The sequence below is a fragment of the Myotis daubentonii genome, chromosome 1 (assembly GCF_963259705.1).
Source record: "Myotis daubentonii chromosome 1, mMyoDau2.1, whole genome shotgun sequence".
NCBI classification, from domain to species: domain Eukaryota; kingdom Metazoa; phylum Chordata; class Mammalia; order Chiroptera; family Vespertilionidae; genus Myotis; species Myotis daubentonii.
The window spans coordinates 133,044,119-133,071,536 of NC_081840.1; the positions used below are offsets into that span (position 1 = coordinate 133,044,119).

A 27,418-nucleotide genomic window follows, 5' to 3' on the forward strand; every position below is an offset into this window, starting at 1 on the left:
GAATATAAATAGATTAAGAACCACTCTATTTTATTTATCTATTTTAAGAAAGAAGAGTTTTTAATTCACAAAATTTGAGCTATGAGATATAAATCATTAATATTTATGTCAGGAATATACTCTGCTGAAACCAGAAGAAAATCTATCAAACAATGGCTTATACAAATAAGGGGTTTTTATCGCCCAAAGTCTAGGACTCTGATTCTATCAGGGACTCATTTTCCACCTATTTTAAAAGGCAGCGGTGAACTTCCAAAGACTTGTGAGAAGGAAAACCATATTAAAGAAACCTCTTTTCAAAGGTTTGGGGACAATGTATTGAATAGATTGGAATGGGAGGAGAGGAGGGGAGATTCAGGAAATGAGATCAGTAGTCTAGGAGAGAAGTCATAAAGGACAGAACTATGTTGGTGGTCACTTTCAGCATGAAGCAGGGAATAAATAAGGAGATACCTTGAGACACAACAAAGAAAAAAAAGGTTTTGTTTATTTGCTGACGTGAAGGTGCCATAAGATAGGGAGAGATTGACTGTTTATGTGAAATAGGCTATTTTATGAAGCAAGATCCCTCTAATTGTTGGATAGTAAAGGATTAGGAAGGTAGATCAGAGAAATTAGGTTTCAAAGAGAAAAGACAGGTTTTTTTTTTTCAGAAAGGAATGAAAATTGGAGATAGAGATATTTTGAGGTAGAGAAAATTGAGGTAGGTAGCCTAATTGAAAGCAAAGAGGGTTTGATTTCTCACAACATCTTTTATTTTATCAACCTATAGATTAGCCCTTGCATTTAGGATAAAAACTGATTACTTAAGTTGCCTTCAGGGCTTTCTACTATAACCTGAGGCCAGGGGAGCTAATAGAACATTATTTCTTTTCTTTTTCTTTTTTGACATTTTTTTCCTTTATTGATTAAGGTATTACAAATGTGTCCTTATTCCCCCATTTTCCTCCATCCCCCCACTCATGCCCTCATTCCCCGGTGTCTGTATCCATTGGTTATGCTTACATGCATGCATACGAGTCCTTTGGTTGATCTCTCCCCCTTAGCCCCACCCTCCCCTGCCTTCCCTCTGAGGTTTGAGCACCTGATCCATGCTTCTCTGTCTCTAGTAGAACATTATTTCTTATTAAGTACCTGTCACCAAAATACTATGGTCCATTAAAGCAGGTCTATTCATTCTCCATGAACTAATCCAATTCTCCGTTCTTAGCATCCTACCCAAAAAGCTATTTTGCCTTCTTTCTTGTTTTCATAAATCTCATTCACTCTTCACGGCTGCATTCAATACCAATTCTTTCAACTGGCTTTCCCTGACCACTCCAACGCATAGTGGATGCTTATTTCCCCTAGCTAAAACAGTTTGTATTGTTAAAATGTCATTCATTTTAGCAGTTAATTCATCTAGACTGTCTTCTGCTTTTACTTAACTTACATTTGTGTATATTTTGTCTGTGGGGAAGAATCGCATATTAGAGAGTGTGACTATATTTTGAAAAAGGCTTCTCTAAGGTCAATCAATATTTTGCAATTTTAATAGCTCTGTTGAGGGGTAATTGACATACAGTAAAATGCATCTATTTTAAATGCATCATTTAATAAGTTTTGACATATGTATCATCTCTGAAATCTTTTCCACAATCAAAATAGTGAACATATCCATCATCCCCCAACGTTTCCCTGTGGTACTTTATTTTTATGTTGTATTTTTTAAAATATATTTTTATTGATTTCAGGGAGGAAGGGAGAGGGAGAGAGAGAGATAGGAACATCAATGATAAGAGAGAATCATTGATCAGCTACCTACTGCAGACCCCACACTGAGGCTATACTAGTAGCCCACAGCCTGAGCATGTGCTCTGACCAGGAACCAAACCTTGACCTCCTGGTTCATAGGTTGACACTCAGCCACTAAGCCACGCCAGCGACACAGGCCAGGCTCCCTGTGCTACTTTTTAATCTCTTCCTCCTGCCCCATCCCATCCTCTGAATGTCCCCAGGCAACCACTGACCAGCTTTTTATCACTACAAATTAGTTTGCAATTTCCAATAATTTTATATAAATGAGGTCATACATATATATTCTTTTTTGTCTGGCTTATTTCCCTCAAATAATTATTTTGAGCAAGTCCAGGTTCATGGGCATGGGACCTATGCAGTCCCACAGGATCCTGTGCTTAAAAGGGCCTGGCACTTAGTTTAATGCTCTATTGTCACTGTTCTGAAATTCCTAATAATCTATGAGCAAGGGGACCTACATTTTTATTTTTCACTGTGTCTCACAAATTATGCAACTGGCCCCAAATTAGAGATTCATCCATGCTATGGTGTGTATCAATAATTCACTCCCCTTTACTGCTGAGCAGTAAGTACCCCATTCTATGGATACGCTACAATGTATTTATCTACTCACCAGATAATTCGTTTATTCATTCATATTTAGACACTTGGGTTTTTTCAGTTACAAATAAAGCATCTGTGAACATTTGTTGACAAGGCTTCACTGACTTGCTTTTGTACCTTTGTCAAAAATCAGTGCCCATATACGTATAGTTGTATTTCTGAAATATCTATTCTGTTCCATTCATCTATTTGTCTATACACCAACACCATACTATCTGGATTATCATACTCTTATGAAAAATCTTGAAGTCATATAGGTTTAGTGACTTGTATTAGTGATAGTGTTAGTGATGTTAGTAATCCATAAATGCATGTTTTTAGCATATGGGGATGAAACTTGACCAGGTTTGGTGTGGTCATTTCAACAGGATAAGAGCAACAATATCATTAATATGAAGTAATGCCATTGGGAGAGAGGAAAGCTGGTGGACTCCAGAGGAGAGTATTGTGAAATACAGCAGAAGTCATGGGATACAATTAAAAGCAAATGCTCACAGCAGTGGTGGCTCCTCTGGTTGGCTAGTAAAGAAAGAGAATGAGAACTCAAATGTGAAGAGTGAGAAACCTCAAAACAGAGGTATTAATCTAGAAATGATAAGTTGAGTACTGTGGTTTGGAAGAAATATTAGAATTAATTCAATTTCTTATTGATGTGGAAACAGAGTCACAGTAATGTCCTCAGGTTGAATTTATCTAGAATCTCCTCTAAAACAGAATCCATCTATACAAATTTGGTTCTAGGCTGGCAGTTGAAAGTCAAATCTTTGTGAGTAAAATCTTTCTAATCTATAGAATTATTATTCTTATAGGTAAGAACTTCATTCCTGGAGAACCATTTCATACCTTACAGAATTGATCATGAAAATGAAACAAAACAGGCACACATGCCATTATAAACATTAATTATGTTAGACTAAGCACAATATAAAAATTAATATTTTAGCTTAGACTGGGTAGCTCAGTTGGTTAGAGCAGTCTCCTTATTTGCTAAGCTCTTGGGTTCAATCTCCGATAAGAGCACATACAAGAATCAACCAATGAATGCATAAATAAGTGGAACAACAAATCGATGTTTCTCTCTCTAAAAATCAATCAATCAATAAAAAATTTTAAATTAACATTTTAAATGCTCCTTTGGGAAACATCTACATCGGCACATACGTAACACAGGGAACCTGAGAATGAAGATGACCTTTTTTCTTGTAAATGTCGCTACAATAAGCACATACAACTTTCATTCTGCCCAGAAACTTGGAATTACCTTCAAAATTGGAGTTATCTGTTTTGAAAATCTGGGTTTATTTTAATGTCCATGAAAGCTTTTGAAAAGTCTTTGAATGGCAAATGCTGGGGAGAAGCAGATTCCTTGGTGAGGTCTTCATTTTCAAAGATCCTTCAGGAGGTACCAGCTGCAAACTGAGACAGCTGGATGACCACAAACACTGACCAGCTGGTGAGTGTTGCTCATCCAGTTGCCCTCTAACTGCCCCCCACCCCATGAGCCTGGTCGCCCCATGCAGCCGACATCCGAGGCTTGCCTGCGCCTCAGGCTGGCCCTGGGCAGTTGGGGGGCTGAGGGGACTGGGTGCCTCCATCTTGTGGTTGTGAGTGCCGCCATCTTTGAGGGAAGTCAATTAGCATATCCCGTCCTTATTGGCTGTGGGCGCCGCCATCTTTGTGATGGTGTGAGGGTCAATTAGCATATTCCCTCTTTATTCGATAGGATAGTCAATGGTGGAAATAAATGGAATTATTTTAATTTTTTAAAATTCCATTTATTTCCACCATTGCCTATCACCTTTATTTGAGTTTTGGGGGAGGGGGAGGGTATTGCTCTAGGGCTTGCAGTATACATTTTTAACTTATCAGACTACTTTTGAATAATATTCATACCGCTTTATGTGTAATATAAGAACTCTTCCAACACTGTATTTCTATTTTACTTCTTCCATCCTTTGTGTTACTGTTTTCCTATATTTTACTTCTACCCTACATTATCAGCCCCATAATATATAGTTAATAATGTTTTTTAAAAAATTTAAAATGAGTAGAAATTCATGATCCTTCTCATGTTCTTCATGCCTACGTGAGGAGTAATATCATGGAGGGAGTGCTTTGGTCTAAAGAAGTTAGTTTGTATGTTTTAACATTTCTCAGTGAAGAGGTCTCTGCTGGTGATATTTTTTGTATGTAATTTGTGATTTCACCTTCTTTTTTTGTTTTGTTTTCTGATGCATCCAGGGCATGACCCAGGCACAGGCACAGACCAAAAACCAAGCTGGGATAAACAAAGAGTTACTTGGACCCTGGCTGATATGAGACAAGCATCACCGATCCAGGTGCAACTCTACCCGGGAGGGGGACATCATCTTCATTTTGGAAATACATGTTTGCTGATAGAGAAATCTAGGTTGACAGTTTGGAAGTTTAGGACTTTAAAGGTACTGTTCCACTGTTATTTTTTATTTTGCATAGTTTGATTAGAAGTCTACTATAATTTGTATTTTCATTCCTGTTTATAATGTCTTGTTTTCTGAATGTCTTAAGACTGTCTTTATCAGTGACTTCCAGCAATTTGATGCTGTGCCTTGATATCATTTTTTTTACTGTGTTGTTAATTATGGTTAGGGTTCATTTATATTCTTACATCAGTGGGAATATAGTTTTTATTAAATTTGGGAACATTTGGGCATTTAAAAATATATTTACTCCATTTTTCACTTCCTGTGAAACTCCATACATGTTAGACAGCTTTATTTTCCTACATGTCATTGAGGTTCTGTTAATTTTTTTCTTCTGTGTGCTTCAACTTGTAGACATCCCATTGCTATATCTTCAAGTTTATTTATCTTTTCTTCGGCAATGTCTAATCTGTTAATCCTATGTAGTGAAAGTTTCAATTAAAATTTTTTAATTTTTTTTATTTGAGAGAGATCAATTTGTTGTTCCACTTATTTATGCATTCAAGGGTTGATTCTTGCATGTGCCCTGACTGGAGATCAAACCTGAAACTTTGGCATATGAGGACTACACTCTAACCAACTGAGCTACCCAGACAGGGTCAAAAGTTTCACCTTAGATATATTTTCATCTCTAGAATTTCCATTTCCTCCTTTTTTATATCTTATTTTCCCTTTTGGTGTATATTATTTTTTTCTTTATTGATTAAGGTATTACATATGTGTCCTTATCCCCGCCACCCCCCCCCCCCGACTCATGCCCCCACCCTGCTGTTGTCTGTATTCATTGGTTAGGTCTATATGCATGCATATAAGTCTTTGGTTGATCTCTCCCCCTTACCCCCACCCTCCCCTGCCTTCCCTCTGACGTTTGTCGGTCTGATCGATGCTTCTCTGTCTCTGGATCTGTTTTTATCTTTTATTTCTCTCTTCATTATGTTCATCTGTTTGTAATTTCCTTGAGTATACAGATAATAGTTCCAAAAAACATATTCTTATGTGTTAGTTCCATCATCTCTTTAATTTCTGGATTTATTTCTAAGGACTGATTTCTCCCCACTGGTTATTGGTCACATTTTCCTGGCCCTTCAGGTGTTCAGTAACTTTTTTATAAGAGTCTTGCCTTTGTAGAATTTTACATTCTTGACAGAATTTTTGGGGAGAATATTCCTTTTTAAATTTATTACTTTGTTCTGACCTTTGTATAAGTTAGTTATATGTGTTATCCATCTTCATCTTTTTAAAAGTTAACTTTTAGGCTTTTTAAAAAAGGAAATCTAGAGTAGCTTTCTCTCTCAGGCTACTCCCTAGCACTAGGACATTGCCCTTGTGTGAATTCTTGGGATCTTTCAGATTTTGCCTCCTTGGTAATAGTCCTTACCTTGAAAGTTCTTTACTCAGACTTGTAGAGATTTACAATATCCATGACTAGATTAGCAGTCAGCCAGAGTCTCAAGTTAATTCCTGTGCAGATTTTTGGAGCCTTTTCTCTTCATAACAGCACTCTCCCAGTGTTCTGTCCTCCAAATTGTAGCCCCCGGGGTTCCCCAAACTCTGATTTATACAGTAAGAACTTCTGGCTCCTTTTGGGTTTCCCATCCATATGGCACAGTTCATAAAATGACTTGTAGGCCTAATGCAGCAGCAACCATGGGGCTTATTGCCTGTTTCCGTTCTCCTTGGGATCACAGTCTGTTGTCCCATGTTTGAAATTGTTTCCTTTTTTTCCAGTGTTCTATTTGGATATGATGAAAAGTCCAGATCCTGTTAATCCCTTGTGGCTGGAAATGGTAGTATGCTATTTTAATAACACCCTTTATTTACTATATTTAACACATATTTATGGAACACCTACTATGAAAAGCCCAGAAATACAAAGATAAATGAATCACAGACTAAAAGTTACAATATAGCGGTAGCTTTCAAATGTGGCCCCATATTCTTTAATATTCCTTCCACCAAGAAGTGAGATTTCTTCTCCTTGAGTATAGACACTGTGACTCCTTTTCCAGTACACTATGACTGAAATAATGCCGTGCCCATTTCCTAACTCAGGTCTTAGGACAGTGATAGTTCCCTTTTCCTGAGTCTTGAAATGTTCAGTTCAATATTCTGGGAGGAACCAAACAGTCACTTAGGAGGTTCCCTGTAGTTATTCTGACTAACAACCCCAATGACCCAACCAACTGCCAGCATCAACTGCTAGACTCGTTAATTGTGTAAGTTTTCAAAAGATCGCAGCCCCAGGTGTCATCATCCCACCCTTTGAGCCATCCCTGCTGATACGGAGCGAGACAGGCAAGCTGTGCTTGAGGAACACTGACCACATTTCCAATTTGCAAGCAAAAGAAATAATGACTGTTGCCCTAAAATACCAACTTTGGGGTAATTTTTACGTAGTAAAAAACACCTGGAACAAATAGAATACCATTAAGTGCTGTGATAGAGGCGACCAATATCAAATGAACAAATCTTTATTACATGCCTATTTCCAGTCAGGTACTGCACCAGGAAAGGCTTCTGAAAAATGAAATACGTGTGGAGGTTTACAGAAGGTATAGAATCAGAGCAGGAAAGGCAAAAAGAACTGCTTGTTTAAAGCCATGGAAAGTCTGGGGGCATCAGAAAAACTAAAGTAGGGGACACACATAAACTTTGAGGAGCCTGAGGGGAGGGGTGGGAGGGATGGAGGGGATAGATGGGGTGGAAAAGTGAACATCTGTAATACATTCATCAATGAAAATAAATAACGACTAAAAAAAAATTGAAAATGTGATAAAAACAAAAAACTGTGAGATGAGGTATTCAGGGACCAGTTTAGTAACAATGTAGTACTAAAGAATTAGGTTTTAATCCTGAAGGCAAGAGGCTGATCTGCATGCTTGTAATCATGCAGCTAATGTATCATTTATTTAATGACTGTCTTTCCCATAGGTTATTAGACTCCGAAAATGGTTATCTCACATGGAGCTTTTATCCCTATGGCATTTCCAGCTTTTAGAATGGTACTTGGCACAAATAAGGAGTTAATAAATATGTATTGAATGGCTGAGTGGCCGAAGAACCATGTGAGAATTTCATAGGAATATGATCAGGTTTGTGTGCTAGAAAAATCATTCTAGTAGAGGTTTGGAGAATGGTTGGGAGATAGGCAGGTGTATTAGCTTGGCTGCCATAAGAAATGACCAGACTGTGTGGCTTAAATAATAGAAATTTATTTATTTTATAGCTCTGGAGACTGGATCCTAGATCAGGGTGCCTGTATGGGTTTAGTCCTGGCTTGCAGACATAGCTGCCTTCTCACTGTGTGCTTACGTGGTGTTTCCTCTTACTAATCCCATCAAGGGGACCTCACCCTCCTGATCTCATTTAAACCTAATCATTACTTAATCATCCACCAAAGGCCCCATCTCCAAATAGTACCGCACTGATGTTATGAATATCAACCTATGAATTTTGGGAGGACACACTTCAGTCTATAAGGAAAGGAGAAAACCCCGGTAGGAGGTGAATGCAATCATTCATCTAAGAGATAATGAGGGTGTGAACTAAAGTAGTGTTAATACTTTTCCTAGGATATTTTCCCCCTACACATGAAACTTATAGATTTTTCTTGAAGTAGCTCCATTTGCATGTTGCTTTTTTTTAATGTATAAGAATTTTCAAAATTAAACCAAAGAAAAGATTTAGCATTTTAAAATTAACCACAGAATTTAGTAAACACATATTACAGAAGTATTTGAATGTGAAATTGACATAAAGTTTCTACAGTGTTTTTAAAACTATAGTGAAAATGAAACTCCTGCAGTTTCAATGTTTTAAGCGCTAATAATGAAAAGCTAACCTCAAAATACAAACTCATTTCACTTTTTTATATTTGGCTTTTATGTTAAACATAATAATGTTAAAAACTTTACATTTAGAAATGTTTATTATTTACAGCATATTAATCATAAAAGCCCCAAATAGCTAAAGCCATCCTTCTAAGTCATATTCTAAGTCAGAATATATAGATAATGCTATCAAGATGAACAATTCCCAGTGCTTCACTATTCCCAGTGCTCACATATTGATAATCAAGGCTTGAACAATTTGATCCATAGATTATTGCTGGCAACAGAATAATTCAGTCTCGTTACTGAACCACAAAGCACATCCAAATGCATTTCCATAAACATTTGGCTATGATACAATGTGATTATAATAATGTGTCCCAGCTCTGCTCAGAGACTTGAGGCAGACAAGTTCTCCCCTGATTCTGTCAGCCCAGGAATCAACAACTGGTTTTTGATAGAAAATTCTCTGGTTCATATACCAATAGTGATGTTTAGGACAAATTTTATACTGTCAGAATGAAACACAAGTAAGCTTTTGGCACTGGCTCCTCAAAATGTTAAGAACCAGTGTTACAAATGTACCACATTTTTTTACATTATGTTTTTACTTTTTTCTGCTTTTGAAAGAAAGTTGGCTCATCATTAAAATATTTGAAAAACACAAACTGCATAGAAAACTAAAAACCAATCCAAATCTTATCACTCAGAGAGGATCATGTAATACTATTCTCATGTATTTCCTTTCAGACTTAAAAAATCTGGGTTATTTTGTAATTCTGCATGGTTTTGTAACCTGCTTTTAAAAACTTATGTATTTAGATGCCATTCTATGTAAATATATATCTATATTATCACTTTAATAGCTGTGGAGTTTTTACTAGTACAGCGTGTCTACTGTATTTACTGGACCAATACTAATTATAACTATTGCTTATACTTATTTAATGCTTACTATATGCTAATCAACTAAGGGTTTCACTTGTATTAATCCACTTGATCTTCACAACCCTATTATTTCTCCTGTTTCTTACAGAAGAGGAAACTGGGGCCCCAAGAAGTGAAGTAATTTGTCTGATCTCTTAATATTGGACATTTTAGTGGTGATCAATGCTTTGGTAATATATGCAATGTTGTTATGAATATCTTTGCTCATGTTCTTAAAGGATGTCTTTGGGATACATTTCAAAAAGTAGAATTGCTGGGTACAAAGGTGTTCACATTTTTAAAGGCTTTGGTTACATACTTCCAAATATTTCCTTGAGGAAGAATATATTAATTTACACTTAATTCAACAGTGCGAATGTATGATTCCACATTTCTAATTCTACGTCTGAATGACAAAAATGTATCCAAATACTACTTTAATTTGCATTTTCACTTTTAGAAATGGAACTTTATTCTTAATGGATGTAAGCACTCTTTGTACACCACTAATACTGTTGCTGACATTTTGCAAACATTTGTTTACATGCTACATTTGGAAGTGCTCTATTTTTGGACACAATTTACCTAATTTCAGTTCTCCTGCAAGATGCTGTTTGTTCCAAATGGGATGCAACATCTAGCAGATGCTCCTTAAAATTTCGACATTTGTTAAACAAACGTAAGTGAAATTAGTAAGTAAACATTTTAAGTGGTTAGGAATCACCAATCAATTTCTAGTTCCATTTTTCAGTTTTCTTTTTTGCTTGGTTTAGGGGGGGCATTCTTGGGTTGTGACACTTATTTTCCAACCAGCACAGCTGCCTACTGACTGCACAGTTAGTCAGTACCCACCAACGCCCAACTAGAAGCGTTTTCCAGGGATTCTGCAGCCGGGCGTTCACGGAGACTCTGGGGAAGGTGCCAGCGAGACCTCAGCCCTCTCCCGGGAGCGCCCGACACTCCCCTCTCCAGGGATTCCAGCCCAGCCGTCCAGCTCACATGACTTCATCCAAGCAAGCTTGTCACCGCGGACAGCAAATTACTCATAGCCTCTCTACCTTGTTGACTCCAAATGCAGGCGTTCCCACCCCCCTCCATTGAACTACAAAGTTAGGACCACCAACCGAAGGGGGGCGGGGGGGGGGGGGGTAAAAGGGGTCTCGCTCAACACAAACGCGACCCCTTTTCTTTCCCAGCCCCTTTCACTCCTGGGATTGTTAGTCGGCTTCCGCGCGCCTGGAGGACCCCGTCCCCCACAGACTGCCAACCAAGGCACAAGAAGAAAACGCAGGCATTATTGCCACTCTCCTGTATGATTAATCAAAAGAGAAGTCGGGTGGAGGGGACGCTATGGTTGGACCTGTTTTGGAGGGGTAGTTTCTGGGCAGGTTCTGGTCAGGCAGCGCTGAGGTCACCCCGATTCCCGACAGGCTCCAGGCGGGGGCCATTCTGGGCTCCTTAGCCGCGGCCGCCGCTGTCGCTGCTGTCGCCACCGCCGTTGCTGGGGGTTCGGTGAGACGGTAGCCTGTCGCGGACCCCGTAGGGTCCGTGTCAGTCGCTGTTTTTGCCTGAGGGGTCCTCCTTCCTCCGCCGCACCCTGACTCCCGTGGTGTCGACGGGGAGTCCCTGCGGACACCTCGGCACGCGGCGGAGATGCCTCTCTTTGCCACGAATCCCTTCGATCAGGATGTCGGTAAGTGTTTCTGCCGCTCCCGGTGCGCCGCCCCCCGGACTGCAGCCCCACTCTGCCCGCTCTCTGCGGACGCTCCGGACCCCGGGGCCAGGCCAGGCTGTCCCCCTTACCCGAGGCTCCAACCTAAGAGTTCGGAGGAGGTCGCGGGCTTGGCGCATCCTCTTCGAAGGAAGATGGGACGCAGGGAGCCCGCGGAATGGGCCTTGAGCTGGGACCGTGGGTTTGGAAAGAATGGCCCGAAGGGTTGCGGTGGAGAGAGCTCGGGAGGAACAGCTGGCGTGGCATCTGGTGCTGGGACCGAGCCGCTGGGAGAAGCGAGCTCGGAGGGCCGGGGAGGGGCGCCTCGGCTCGGGGGGATGCTGAGTCCGCGCTCCCAGTGGGATTCTCGGCCACCGCCGAGGCCGAATGGAGGACCCGAGCTGCTGCGGGAAGTGGGGCCGCGGACCGTGGGTCTGAGAACGCCGGTTGGTTTGGGATGTGAAACGCCCCTCCCCCCTTTTGTTTTTCTGAATCACTGGCAGGAGGTACCGACCGGCCATACCGATTCAACAGGTTCGCTTTTGTTTATCTTCTTCTGGCTTAAGGGCATTAACTGCGCGAGTTGGAGTTAGCGAGGAGAGAATTTTGGGGTGATCTGACTGCAGTTGTTGTAGTACAGAAAGGTGAGGGACAGCTGTGAGTGGAGTTGCCTCTGTATTTTCGTGGTGAATGGTGGGTGTCAGGTTTTGCTTTTTTTAACCCTTCCTCACAGCGTATCACTGAAGCTTGGAGATTCGGGGGAAGGCCAGCAGAGGGTTAAATCTTATATCTGCGACTTCCTAGCTGCGTGAAGTCAAGGGCAAGCCACTTCAGCGCTTTGGGCCCCAGTATTCTCATCTTTAAAGAGAGAAAAACACATTCTCTTCATGGTTAAATAATATGTGTAAGTGCCTACTGAAGTGCCTTCATATAGTAGTCACCTAAATGATGGCTTTTTTTTTTTTTTTTTGGTTCAAGTTTAAATGAATGTCCTAAGTACAGTGGATGGAACTTTAGAGTTCACCAATAATACTTGTAAATAATTAATTGGAAAAATTGCATTTAATCTAGTAAGCACTTAGCACACGCTATTTACAGGACACTCTTCAGTGACTTAAGAAATTGAGGTACTGATAAGACATGGTTGCTGCCCTTTAAGTAGTTTTACAAATTATTACATTAATTTCTAGGGCAAATACTTAAAGTAAAACAATTTCTTAATAACTGCTTCTTTCGTTTCCAGTACCTTTGTCTAGTTTTTTTATAATCTAGCTTCCAGTTCACTTTTATATCCTACTGACTCTTTTAATGCACCTTTTCATTGCGATCAGATAAATTTCTTAATGTCAAAACCTTTCTCACTGTCTGCAGCCACCAGTTCAAAGCAGGCTCCTTCTTGCCTTTGTATGTTTGCGTCTTTTATTTCTTCTACCTTTCTACATGTCCTCATGATGAAAGGCCAGCTCAGGAATTGTTTCTTGATTACTCTATCCTAGGGTTTTTCAGTAGCAACAGTATGATGGTTTGGACCAGATAAATGTCTTTGGTGTATGTGTATGTGTTCGTTCTATCCTGTGCAATGAATGTAAGCATCCCCGACAAATACCCACTAGATGCCAGTGGCACCTCCCTTCCCCAGTCATGATTTAAAAGATTTCCAAAAATTGTTAAATGTCCCTCAGGCCCACAAAATAGCTCCCAGTTGAGAATTGCTCTAACTTACCATAATCTCCACTCTTTTCAAAATTTCTGCAACACCGTTTATCTTTACCAAATTATTTGGCATCATTTTTTTACGATCCTTAATTATTTAATTACATAATAAGTGCTTAATATTTGTTGAATTGAGAATGTGTCATGTGAGCTTGCTAGATAGTAAGTTTCCTGAGTATAGGAACATTGTTCTGTTCCAGAAAAGTTTACTTTTTAAAGTTAGTCAGGTTTGGGCATTTTCGCTTCTCATGATCCATGTATCAAAATATTATGAAAAGTTATCTAAGAAGACCTGTCAGAGACTCCCAGTAAATAATCCTTGGACAGAGTCTTATAAACTCCTATGTTAAATAGTTTACTAGGATAGCATGTAGAATACAGTATGTAGAATACATTTAACTGAGTATGTCAGTGGTATTAAAGTCCTCTCACTAAATCACTTGATATAATTATTTACCATTTAACATTCGTATACATTTGTACTTAAAAATTATCTTCTACTTTATTCATAAACTGAAATGGTGAATAAGGAATTCATGAACTGATTTATGTAATATAGCATTTTTTAAAAAAAATATATTTTATTGATTTTTTACAGAGAGGAAGGGAGAGAGATAGAGAGTTAGAAACATCGATGAGAGAGAAACATCGATCAGCTGCCCTCTGCACATCTCCTATTGGGGATGTGCCCGCAACCCAGGTACATGCCCTTGACCGGAATCGAACCCGGGACCTTTCAGTCCGCAGGCCGACGCTCTATCCACTGAGCCAAACCGGTTTCGGCGTAATATAGCATTTTATATAAAGAAGCAAAATACTGGCAATAGCTTTTCCCTTGAAATGTCTAGACATGTTATCAGAATGTAAGCTCCACGAGGACAGGGATTTTTGTTTGTTTTGTTCGCTATGATATTCCCAGCATGTAGTGTGTCTGATACTAATAAACATTCAGTAAACAGTTACTGAATAAATGGATCTCATTTTGGATATTTCTTGTGAAGTTCGACTCTTGAATTATAGATATAACTCATTCCATCAAGCTTTTATGTCAAAGTCCCTAGTGACTTCCATCTTGCCAAATTCAGTAGTCAACAGTCAATTCCTAGTCCATTTTTTTATTGTTGATCTCTTAGCATTCCTCTTTGATATACTTTATTCAGTTGGTTTCCAGTACACCAAACTTTTTCTGATTTTCTGCTTTAAGTCCTTTTTAAGACTCTTTTGGCTTATCCTTTTTGTGACTTCCAAATGTTGAACTGAACCTGGAGCTCAGATCTAGAACTTCTTTCAAATTTTGTTCCCTTAGAGTCTTAGGAGGCAGTTTAGCTTAGCTTTAAGAATTCAGATTCTGGAGCTACACTGCCTGAATTCATTTTCCAGGTTTGCTGCTTACCAACAGTGTGACTTTGGTCTAGTTGCTTAGATACTCTGTGCCCCAGTTTTCTTTAATATGGAATATAGAGATAGTAATAGTTCTACTCATTCCTTCATCATTACCTATTTCAGTAGATGGCATCATTGATATTTCCTGTCACTCATCTCTATTGTCTAGGAGCCATCATTGATTCTTCATTTCCTTTCACACTCCACATCCATTCTATCAGGACAGTGTGCCTTGACTGGGACGAACTGTGACCTCCTGGTTTCTAGGTTGATGCTCAACCACTGAGCTATGCTGGCCGGGCAACTTTTTTTTAAAAAAATCTTCACCTGAGGATATTTTTTGTAATTGTTTTATTAGAGAGAAGAGAAAGGGAGAGGGATGAGAAAGAAAGGAAGAGAGAGAGAGAGAGAGAGAGAGAGAGAGAGAAACATTGGTTGCCTCTTGTACACACCCTGACCCCCAATCTGGGTAAGTGTCCTGACTTGGAATCAAGCCCACGACCTTTTGGTGTCGAGACGATGCTCCATCCAACTGAGCCACAGTGGCCTGGGCTCTACTTTAAAATGTATCCAGAATCTCATCACTTCTCCTTGCCTCGCCACTATTATTTTACTCCAGCCATCATGACTTCTTTCATAGACTATGGCAAAAGCTTTTTATTAGGCTTTCTTTGCTACCACTCTTACCCCATATAATCAGTTCGCATCTACAAAGCTCAGTGATCTTTGAAAAATGTCAGATAATGTCACCTGCATTCTCCAGCAACTTCCCATCCCACTTACAAAGAAATGCAATTCCTTACTGTGGTACCCTATCTGACTCCTTCCTGTATCTGATGTGATTTTGATCCCCAAACACTCACTTTCATCTAAGCCTCTTGGGTCTGAATACTCTAAGCTCATTACTGCCTTTGTATCTGTCTTGTGCTATTTGCTTTCCCAGGGATATTCTTCCCTCAGGTATTTGAAAGTCTTCGATCACATCATTCAAGACTGTTCAAAACAGTTTATAAGAGAGGCTTTCCCTAACTACTTTCTGCAAAAAAAATATTAATCTTAACCAACTCACTGTTTTCCTGTTCCATCTTATTATTTTGCAGTATTCGACTACATTGATTGATTGACTGTATGGAATATAAACCCCATAAGGATAAGAACTTTTTTTTTAACCCTTTTATTGAAGTTATTGAGGTGACATTGTTTAATAAAATTATACAGGTTTCAAGTGTACAATTCTGTAGTTCATCATCTGTATATTATTTGTGTTTCCACCACCCCAAGTCAAGCCTCCTCCTATCACCATTTATTCTCCCTTTATCCTCTTCTAAGGACTTTTCATTTCTATCCCCAGTACCTTAAGGACAGAACATAGTAAGCACTCAATAACTTTATCATAGATCTGCACTCTTGTATTTCTAAATATGTGTGGTTTTTTTTAAAAAAATTGATTTTAGAGAGAGAGGGATAGACATTAGAAACATAAGTGTTAATTGATTGGCTGCCTCCTGCATGCCCCCTGCTGGGATCAAGCCGGAAATCCTGGGCATGTGCCCTGACCAGGAGTCCAACTGGTAGCTTCTTGGTGCCTAGGTTGCTGCTCAACCACTGAGCCTTACTGGCCAGGCACCAGTCTTGTATTTCTATTTAGTGTTTTGTTATCACCTAAAAAAATAAATCTATCAGAAAATTGAACTTACCTTTCCTAGTCTGGTTCTTTAGCCATTATTTAGTAGTTTTATAATGTTCTAGTTAGTTTGACTTGAAACCCAAGAGGCATTTTGAATCATTCCCCTGCCTCTGCTAAATCATCAAGTTTTGTTTTTATAATAGTACATTGCATTACTAGTCAGATTATTTTGGACCAGTTCGTATCCTACAGTTGGACATGTTTTTCCTTTGTTTTGCTTAGTCCACCCTGTCATGAACCACAGCCAGATTAATCTTCATAAATATTAATGTCCCATTCTCTTGCAGTATGGTGTAATGGAAGGACCTTGGGCTTTGGGTTTTTGTTTTTTATAATTCTTTATTGTTGACAGTATTACATATGTCCTCCTTTTTCCCCCTTTAGCCCCTTCCAATTTGCGCCCCCCCCCCATCCCGCCCCCTGCCCCAAACCTTCAGCACCCTATTGTCTGTGTCCATGGGTTATGCATATATGCATACCAGGTCTTTGGTTGATTACCTCCCTCCCACCTACCCTCTCCCACCTTCCCTCTGAGATTCTGCACTCTGTTCCATGCTTCCATGTCTCTGGATCCACTCCGTTCATCAGTTTATTTTGTTACTTAGGTTCCACATACGAGTGCAATCATGTGATACTTGTTTTTCTCTGACTGACTTATTTCACATAGCATGATACTCTCCAGGTCCCTCCATGCTGTCTCAAAGAGTAAGAGATTCTACTTTTTTTTACTGCTGCATAATATTCCAGGATATAAATGTACCACAGCTTTTTTATCCACTCATCTACTGGTGGGTACTTGGGCTGTTTCCAGATCTTAGCTGTTGTAAATTGTGCTGCTATGAACATAGGGGTGCATGCATTCTTTCTGATTGGTGGTTCAAGTTTCTTAGGATGTATTACTATAAGTGTGATCACTGGTTAAATGGCAGATCCATATGTAATTTTTTGAGGAAACTCCATACTGTTTTCTATAATGGCTGCACCAGTTTGCATTTCCACCAGCAGTGTACTAGGGTTCTTTTTTCTCCACATCCTCACCAGCACTTGTCATTTGTTGATCAGTTGATGGTAGCCATTCTGACAGGTGTGAGGTGATACCTCATTGTCGTTTTGAGTTTATTGCTGTGTATGGTGTAAGGTGGTGGTCTAGTTTCACTTTTTTGCATGTATCTGTCCAATTTTCCCCAACACTATTTATTGGAGATTTTCTTCACTCCATTGTATGCTCTTGCCTCCTTTGTCAAGTATTAGTTGACTGTAATGTCTTGGGTCTATTTCTGGGTTCTCTGTTCTGTTCCATCCTATATAATAAAAGGCTAATATGCAAATTGACCAAACTACAGAATGACCGGTCGCCATGACGTGCACTGACCACCAGGGGACAAACGCTCAATGCAGGAGCTGCCCCCATGGTCAGTGTGCTCTCACAGGGGGAGTGCCACTCAGCCAGAAGCCAGGCTCATGGCTGGCGAGCACAGCAGCGGTGGCGGGAGCTTCTCCTGCCTCCGCGGCAGCGCTGAGGATGTCCAACTGACGGCTTAGGCTTGCTCCCCGTGGATCGGGCCTAAGCTGTCAGTTGGACATCCCTTGAGGGCTTCTGGACTGGGCGCAGGGCGGGCTGAAAGGCCCCCCACTCTCCCAAATGCACGAATTTCATGCAGCAGGCCTTTAGTTGATCTATATGGCTTTGGGTTTAAATTGCAGCTGAAGCATTTGCTCTTAGTAAGTGGGCAAAGTATGGACTTAGGCAAGTATAGAACCCCATGAATTCATTTTCCACCTTTGTAAATAGGGATAAAAATATTTACCTCATGGAGTTGTTATGAGGAATACTTACAAAAAGACTGACATTCTCTTTACTGGAATTGAGTATGCTTCAAATATCTTAAATTCAGCATGCTCAAAATCATACTTAAACTTTTCTTCTCCAGTGTGCTTTTCTGTTCTGATGACTGGTTCCTTAGTTTACGTAGTCAGATACATATGTCAAGAATCTGCAGGTTGTTCTTGACTTCTGTAGTTGTAATTTTCTACATCCTAAACAACAAGTACGTACTGTCTTCTATGTGGCAGGCACACTGAATATGCCCCCATGGATTCTGCTGTTGTTATGTGTAGTCTGGATGCTTTACCTTCCTAATAGATTGGCTCCTTTTTACCTCATCAGCCTCACCTTCCACTACTTTTCCTCAAGGTATAGTTCTTTCCTTGTTGGCTTTATGCTACTGTTTTTTCAGGTGTGGATCCTCTGTCCCGACAACCTTTCTCTTAATTAGTCTTTGTTAGGGTTAGGTTAAGGGGCCTTTGCATGTAAAGCAGTTAGCACATTACCTGGCATATAAGAATCAATAGTTACATTTTAGCTTCTCTTATAAAGTTAGGAGTAATTGTGGTGTCTGTGGATACTACTTGGATTCTAAGGGGTGGTACCAGTTGCTGTCAAAAGATACTCAGGAGAAAAAAAAAGATACTCAGATAAAATTAAGCATACAGATGTGTTAAAGGTCTGCTATCCACTGGGTTAAGAAATTATCCTCATTCTTTCTTTTTTTTCCTATTTTCCCTTTCCTGTAAGCTATTCTTTCTAATGCTTTTAAGTTTTCATTTCTCTTTTGTGCTCTTCTCTTTCATTTCTCTTTTGATGCCTACTTCTTTCTGATTAGTAGAGCTTCAGATTGCTTTTCTTTGTAGATATGATTTCCAGTGGTCAGGAGGTACGGGGAATTTGATGAAACATTTCTGAAAAATTGATTTCCATAATCCCCAAAAGAGGACAGTTTAAGACTTGCTTTCTCCATTGATCATTTTTGAAAAGCATCTCTAAGCTGATTAAAAATCTTTTTCCTATAAGCATTTCTCACCTCCCTAAATCTTTTGACAGTCATAAATTTTGAGAAAGTCAAAAGAAGCAAGTTGCTTATCAGAAAAAAGTTCTCCAATCCATTGAGGCTATTGAAATTTAAACGAGGCTGTATATGTTATCTTCTGGGTATTGCTGGGCAAATTGATCAATCTCTTATTGAGTATTTGTGTTAAGTATAATCTGAGGATGAAATGGGATCATTAAGTTTTGAATTCTTTAGAAGCAAGTCTGTTTTTGTTGTCACTTTTCCTTTTCCCACAAACCCTGTTTTTGAGTGTCTTAGAGAGTAAATAGTTTTGACTTCATTTGCTATTCACAAAACCAGGTTGAACTGCTGCAAGTAGTTTATATTCTTCTGGTTTAAAAAATATTTGTATTATAACTGAGAAGAATTCTGCTTGTTGACCTTGAGGCAGCATCAGTAAATGATATGGATGGATTTAGAGCTCTGAATGGGTTGCATTTCTGTCTGTCTGTATATGTATGCTTGAGTCAGATACTGATACTGTTTATGCATAGGAAAATAACGAAGGTAGTTCATGAGTGTTCAGCATATCATCTGTTAAGGACTATATAGACACTCCTGGATATGACCTAATTTGGGAACAGTAAGATCATACTTAGTTATGATAATAGGTAACATATTTGATCAGACATACTTCTATAATTTCTAGTTATTACCTTTTTAATATAAAGTTTTAATAAGCATAACAGTTATGCTTTTAAATAAAGTGATGGGTTTTAAGATTTAAATGTGTTCTTTTTTGAAAAAATGCACGATGCTTTTAAAAAAAGTCGGCTTGGCTACCAGTCAGTAGGATGATGAATTAAAGGCATTACAGATCAAAGTAGTAACTTGTCTTCGCTTTTCTAAGAAGTAGTAAATGGAGGATATTGTTTAGGATGACACACTGAGCCTTCTTGGGCTTCAGAGGGGTTTGAGGGTCAATGGGGTAGGACTATGAGACTCCTCAATTAGAACAATTTCATTTGGAGTTGCTATATATATATATATATATATATATATATATATATATACACACACATATGTATGTGTGTGTATATATAGAGAGAGATAGATAGATAGATAAGATTTTCCATTATAAGAGTGCTAAATAATAAAAAGTTTGAATAGTCTTTGTTTCTGTTTCCTGGGAGGGAGCTTCTGAATTCTTTTTTTTTTTTTTTTTAGCATTTTTTTTTTATTATTGCTTACAGTATTACACAGGGTATTACATATGTGTCCCCCTTTTTCCCCCGCCCTTGACAGTCCCCTGGCCTCCCCTACCCCCCAGTGTCTTATGTCCATTGGTTATGCTTATATGCATGCATACAAGTCCTTTGGTTGATCTCTTACCCCCCTCCCTCCTGCCCCCCAACCCTCCCCGGCCTTCCTGCTGCAGTTTGACAATCTGTTTGAGGCAGCTCTGCCTCTGTATCTATTATTGTTCAAAAGTTTATAATGGTCTCTATTATCCATGAATGAGTGAGATCATATGGTATTTTTCCTTCATTGACTGGCTTTTTTCACTTTCCTGAGTGAGGGGAGCATCTTTCTTATCCATGGTGGGTTTCTGGTACTGCACCTTAGTTTAGATACACTGAGCATGGGGGCTGGCCACTCCAGAAGGAATACCTTGTGATCAGAAGTTGGGGCTTTGAGTCTTATGATAGCAGCCCTGCCAGAAAGCAGGGAGGGGATTGGAAATAGAATTTCAAGAGATGTTCAGTCATACCTTAATGAGGATACTCCCACAAAAACTCTGGAAACAAAAGCTCAGTTGAGCTTCCTGGTTGGTGATGTTAGTGGCAAAACTGCACCAGCATGTTATCAGCGATTGTGTTATTATCTGTGGAAATGGAGTGTCCACCGGTGGATCCCTTTCCCCACTGGGTTCTTGGGGTTGGGTCCTTGCGATATCTTGAGAAAAAGAATTTTCTAAGACTCGCATGGGAGGATGAGTGAATTTTATTGGTATGGAATTATATCCCTGGGTTTGCAAAGTCCCATTTCCCTTCAACAAGTCCTGGAAGAGGGGCAGCTGGGGATTTAGCGGAACTGGAAGCAAAGCCAGCATCCAGAATTTCCGTTCCGTGGTGGAGCTGGGTCTGGTGTAGCATGAGGCTAGTCACAATCCTTCAGTCTGTTGTGGAAAATAACCCGATTATTTACCATGATATCAATTGGACCTTGATTCAGCAATCTTGGTACTCGAGGTCTTGCTAAGAAAGAATTCAGATTCCAATACAAGCAAAAATATATATAAAAGCCTCAGCGACCAAATGACTGGTTGACCGATTGCTATGACGTGCATTGACCACCAAGGGGCAGATGCTCGACGCAGGAGCTGCCCCCTGGTAGTCAGTGTGCTCCCACAGTGGGAGCGCTGCTCAGCTGACCAACAGGCGCCAGAGGCAGGGCTCATGGCTGGTGAGCACCGCTGCAGTGGCATAGCCTTTCCTGATAGGGCAGTGATGGCAATCCTTTTGAGCTCGGCGTGTTAGCATTTTGAAAAACCCTAACTTAACTCTGGTGCCGTGTCACATATAGAAATTTGTTGATATTTGCAACCATAGTAAAACAAAGATTTATATTTTTGATATTTATTTTATATACTTAAATGCCATTTAACAAAGAAAAATCAACCAAAAAAATGAGTTCACGTGTCACCTTTGACACGCGTGTCATAGGTTCGCCATCACTGTGATAGGGACTGACTGGGCACGAGCCTGTGGCAGGCATAGTGAGGCTAGGATGAGCAGGAGTGGTGTGTGCCCATCCCGGGCTCCTCCCTGGCCGCCTGCCGCTTAGTGCACTACTACATCCCTCGGGGGATGTCGGACTGCTGGTTTCAGCCTGATCCCTGTGGAGATTGGGCTGAAACTGGCAGTCTGACATCCCCCAAGGGGTCCCGGATTTCGAGAGTGCACAGGTTAGGCTGAGGGACCCCACCGGTGCACAAATCCATGCACCCGGCCTCTAGTTTATTTAGAAAATCACAGAGGTAGAAGTGAGCCATCTGGGTTGCATGGATTCAAAACAAGTTACAGAGGCAAAAGAAGGGCCCTTGGAGGTTAGGAGAAAGAAAGCAGAGATATGCCTAAAGTAAGAAGGTACAGGTGGGGTGTGGGGGAGGTAGAGGGGGGCAATAGAGGGAAAGGGGGAGGGAAAGAGAGAGGGTGAGGGAGGATGAGGTAGGGGAGAGAGAGAAAGAGAGCACTGGATCCTTTGTCTCAAGGGCATTTAAGGGTGGGGATTTCAGGGGAGATCTCTTGGGAGGATCTCAATAGAATATTCATCAGCTTTTCAGGTGTGTCCTTTCATGTTCTGTGGTGTCCACTGATTGGTTGGCACTAGGAGATCATTAGTCATTGCATCTGGTCCTGATATCAGCCATGGTATCCCTCTGTTTGGTTTAGCTGATTTTCTGGGCTTAGAGCTGAAATACAACTGAGGCCTAAATGTCATCTCTAGTTTGACCAAAACTCTGTCTCTACGGGCCACAGGCTCATGGCTTTGTTCCTAAGATTATTTGATTTAGGCTAGAACCTCATTGTCCCGAGGGCTTAATGCTTAAGGGAGTGGTCATGCCAGGGTTGTATGGGAGTCATATGAGGTTGTTCTCCAGCCCCTTTGTTCTTCCTCTGTGGATTTCACTCCATGACTAGAAAAATGCTAGGGGAAGAAAGGTCAGGGGAGGGTCTGAATCACGTAGGACTGGAACTAGAAGCAAAGTCAGCGTCCAGTTTCCATTCTGTGGTGGAGCTGGGTCTGGTGTAGCATCAGCCTAGTAACAGTCCATCAGTTCATTGTGGTAAATAACCAGGTTATTTACCACTTGACCAGTCATATGAAAGGTCAAGGGGTCTAAACTGCATGACCAGCCATATGCCAGGAGAGGAAGGGTCACCCTCTGGGGGAGGTTCTTGTTTTCCCAGTTGCTAGGTACCCAGGCTTTCCATCTTGGTTACATTTTATTGTTCTGACTCTGCTCATGCCTAACTGCCTACTACAGTGACAAATTGATGTGTCAGGAAGGTGATGCATCCTGAGGGCTCAGAAGCTTTCTTTGTATTTGGGACCCTCCCAGAGCTAGCTCTGTGTATGTCTTTATTGCCTGGTTCAGATTTGTATCTTTTCTAATAAAACTAATCGCAAGTGCTTTCCTGAGTTCTGTGAGTTATATAGTGATTTATTGAACCTGAGGGGTTATTGGAGGAATGCATGGATGGCTTTTCTCATTTGCTAATGGGAGTGGGGTTCTTGGGTACTGCTGGAATGAGCATACCACTGGAGGGTGCGATGTGGTAGAAAGCTTTATTTTCATGGAATTACATCCTTGGGTTTCCAAAGACCTCTTTCCCTTAATCCAGTCATGGAAGTTGTGCAGCTATGAATTCAGTAGAGCTAGAAGCAAAACCAGTATTCAAAGTTTCCTTTCCATGTTGGAATTGGGTCCAGTACAGCACTAGGTAGTTGCAGTCGTCCATAGCAAGAGGGCCAGGAGCCAAGAGAGTGAACTTTGTTTAGGAGATTAAATATCTCAAATCTTCCTGTGCTTGCAGTGGCCATGCCTGTTCTAGCCAGTGACCTGTTCCCAGGTGTGACTGACAGATAAGTACCCTCCCTATGTTATCCAGACTTGACTGGGCATGCGTCTATTCTCCCAGCAATCTGTGGGAAATAGATCTGGGGAGTGTTAAACTTCAACTGCTGGCAAAGCTGTACAATGACATGCCTGTATTATTTGTCCTTCCCTTTGTGCCTTTCCAGTTATTCATAATTAGGTTAAATTACCTATTGCAGTTATGTGATTAGATTAAGTATTTATTGAGCACAGAGACTGAAAGCATGGATATTGAAAGAATTACCCAGAGCAGAAATTGTTATTATTTTCAAGCGACTTACAATATGTTGTTGAAGCTTGGATAGCAACAGATAAATTTGAATCAGTTATTAGTGGCCTCTGCTGAACAAAATTAAACGCTGTTTCAACATTTGGTTTCTAAGTAACCCACTTAATTTTCAGAGTAGAGTTAGTTTCTCTTGTTTTCTTCCTTTCCCTCTACCAAACCATTTTTACATACTGGCTATAGAGTCTGGTTTTTTTTTTCTAAAAATCTAGCTCTTGCACACAGCGTCCACCACTATCAATGTCCTGCAACAGAGTGGTACGTTTGTTACAGTTGTGAACCTACCAACATTCATCATCATATTCAAAGTCCATAGTTTATACTAATGTTCACACTAAGGTTTGGAGAAAGGACTGTATAATGACATGTATTCAACATTATAATATACAGAGTAGTTTCATTGTCCTACAGATACTCTGTGTCCACCTATTCATCTCATTCTCCCCCTAACCCCTGGCAACCTCTGATCCGTTTTTAGTGTCTTCATAGTTTTGCCTTTTTATGAATGTCATATAGTTAGAAACATACACTATGTAATCTTTTCAGATTACCTTCTTTTATTTAATAGTATGCATTTAAAATTTGTCTTGGCTTGATAGCTCATTTCTTTTTAGCATTAAATAATATTCCATTGCCTGATGTTACCACAATTTTACCTGTTTACCTACTGAAGGACATCTTGGTTGCTCCCAAGTTTTGGTAATTATGAATAAAACTGCTAAAAATATCCATGTGTAGGTTTTTGTATGGACATTTTTCAGCTCCTTTGAATAAATAACAAGATGTATGGTAAGAGTATGTTTAGTTTTGTAAGAAATTGTCAAAATATCTTCCCAAGTTTCTGTACCATTTTGCATTTTTACCAGCAATGAGTGGAAGTCCTGTTCCTCTATATTCTCACCAGCATATGCTGATGTTAGTGTTTTGGATTTTGGCCATTCTGATAGGTATATAATGATATCTTCCTATTGTTTTAATTTGTAATTCCCTAAGGACATATGATATGGAGCATCTTTTCATATATTTATTTGATATCTATAGATCATCTTTGGTGAAGTGCCTATTCAGGTCTTTTTCCTGTTTTTAATTGGGTTGTTTTCTTGTTACTGAGTTTTAAGAATTCTTTGTATTATTTGAATCACAGTCCTTTATCAGATGTGTTTGGCAAATAATTCTTCCCAGCATGTGGCTTATTGTTTCATTTTCTTTACAGCATCTTTCAGACAACAGAAGTTTTTAATTTTAATGAAATTCATATTATCTATTATTTCCTTCATGGATCATGTCTTTGGTTTTCGATCTAAAAAGTCATTGCTATACTTGGGTCATCTAGAGTTTATCCTGTGTTATCTTTTAGGGAGGGTTTTTTTTTTTTAAGTTTTTGTTGATCTTTAGAGAAAGAGAAAGGGAGAGGGAGAAAGAGAAACATTCATGTGAGAGTGAAACATCGATCAGCTGCCTCCTGCATGCCCCCTACTGGGGATAGAGCCTGCAAACTGGGATCAAACCCGGCAATCTTTGGGTGCACGGGACAACATCCAACCAACTGAGCCGCACCGGCTGGGCTCTAGGAGTTTCTTAGGTTGTTTTAAATTTAGACCTATGATCCATTTTGAGTTGGGAAAAACTGACATCTTGACAATATTGAGTCTTCTATCAGTGAACATGGAATAACTCACCATTTCTTTGATTTCTTTCATCATCAGGGTTTTGTAGTTTTCTTTATATAAGTCCTGTATATATATTGTTAGATTTATACTTAGGTATTGCATTTTTTTTTTATTGCTAATGTAATGCTAAATGGCCTTGTGTTTTTAACTTAAAATTCCATTTGTTCATTGCTGATCTATATAGGAAAGTAATTGACTTGTCTTTAGTGAATATATTTGACAAGTAACATTATGTAAATTTAAGGTGTGCAACATGTTGCTTTAGTAAGTTTGATGGTTATACTATAATATTGTTGTCTGTTTTCATGATACTGTGCGTTAGATCTCTATGGCTTATTTACTACTTGTCGCAAGTTTATATCCTTAAACAACATCTATTTTACCCTCCCAGCAATTGACTTTTGTATATTAATTAACCTTGTATTCTGCAATCTTGTTATAATCACTTATTAGTTCCAGCTTTTTTCTTTTTCAACAAAAAAGATTCTTTTGGATTTTCCATGTAGATAATTATGTTACCTGTGAATAAAGATAATTTTATTTATTCTTTTATTTGTGTGCCTTTTGTATTATTTTCTTGTCTTTTTTGTATTAGCTAGGACTTCCCATATGATGGAGAAAAGGTGTGGTGAGAGGGGATATCCTTGCCACAGTGGTAAATGAAAGGTTCCGAGTGGGCAGTGCACCTATGACACAAGGCCATAATGTATCTAAAGAAGCCATTATTTCAGGCACCTGGGTTCAGGTGGGTTGAGTCCGAAAAAGGAATCAGCAGAGACTGAAGGGAGAGGCAGGTTTTTATTAATCCTTGCTGGCTGCAAGCTGTTCTGCTGATGTAAGGGTCGGGTCCGTCCTTGTTTCCTACTGATGCCAGGTGTCTTCTGGTTATCTAAGCTGTGCAGTGCTTGGCTGCAAGATACCTGCTAAGCACAATACATTTTCTCTGCCCTGTTTTATTCTCTTTAACCCTTTTAGTAAAACTTTCAGTTTCTCACCATTAAATATATTAGATTTTTGTGGATGTTCTTTGTAATTTTGAAGAAGTTCTCTTTTATTACTAGTTTTCTGAATAGTATTCATCTTCATTTCACTTATACACACACACACACACACGCACACACGCACATGCACACGCACACACACACTATCCTTTACTTCTCCCTTTGAAAAACTTCTTTTAACATTTCTTGCAAAGGTCACTCTATTGATAATAAATTTCCTCAGTGTTTCTTTGTTTGAGAAAGTCTTTATATCTCTCTCTTTTTTTTAAACATTTTTTTAATTGATTTCAGAAAGGAAGGGAGAGGGGAGAGAGAGAGAGAGAAACATCAATATGAGAGGGAATCATTGATCAGCTGCCTCCTGCACGCCCGCCAGTGGGGATCGAGCCCACAACCCAGGCATGTGCCCCTGATTGGAATTGAACCCGGGACCCTTAAGTCTGCAGGCTGATGCTCTATCCACTGAGCCAAACCACTTAGGGCTCTCCTTTTCTTTTGATGAATAATTTCACAGGGTACATAATCCTAGGTTAGTGGTTATTTACTCTCAACATAGCCATTTCACTCCGTTCCTCTCCTGTTTGCATGGTTTCTGAGGCATCAGATGTCATTATGTTTATTCCTATATAGGTACAGCAGCGGTTCTCAACCTGTGGGCCGCGACCCCTTTGGGGGTCGAATGACCCTTTCACAGGGGTCGCTTAAGAGCATTGGAAAACACATATATAATTACATATTGTTTTTGTGATTAATCACTATGCTTTAATTATGTTCAGTTTGTAACAATGAAATTGGGGGTCACCACAACATGAGGAACTGTATTAAAGGGTCGCGGCATTAGGAAGGTTGAGGACCAC

General features: G+C 39.7%; 1 protein-coding gene and 1 non-coding gene across 7 annotated transcripts in view; one reads left to right on the plus strand and one right to left on the minus strand.

The window, feature by feature from the left end:
• Positions 1 to 4,629: 4,629 nt before the first annotated feature.
• Positions 4,630 to 4,765, minus strand: LOC132225022 (small nucleolar RNA SNORA48). Its single transcript, XR_009450786.1, has one exon. It is a non-coding gene; the product is annotated as a small nucleolar RNA SNORA48 (small nucleolar RNA).
• A 6,274-nt stretch (positions 4,766 to 11,039) lies between these two features.
• Positions 11,040 to 27,418, plus strand: part of STAM (signal transducing adaptor molecule) — a 67,531-nt gene continuing 51,152 nt past the window's right edge. For 2 of the 6 annotated variants that reach the window (XM_059660408.1, XM_059660436.1), the window contains exon 1: positions 11,040 to 11,312. In XM_059660408.1, the coding sequence (XP_059516391.1) occupies positions 11,273 to 11,312 (40 nt within the window). In that variant the 5' untranslated portion in view covers positions 11,040 to 11,272. The remainder of the gene's footprint in view (positions 11,313 to 27,418) is intronic. The other 4 variants (XM_059660390.1, XM_059660417.1, XM_059660426.1 and 1 more) reach the window with 3 other exon arrangements.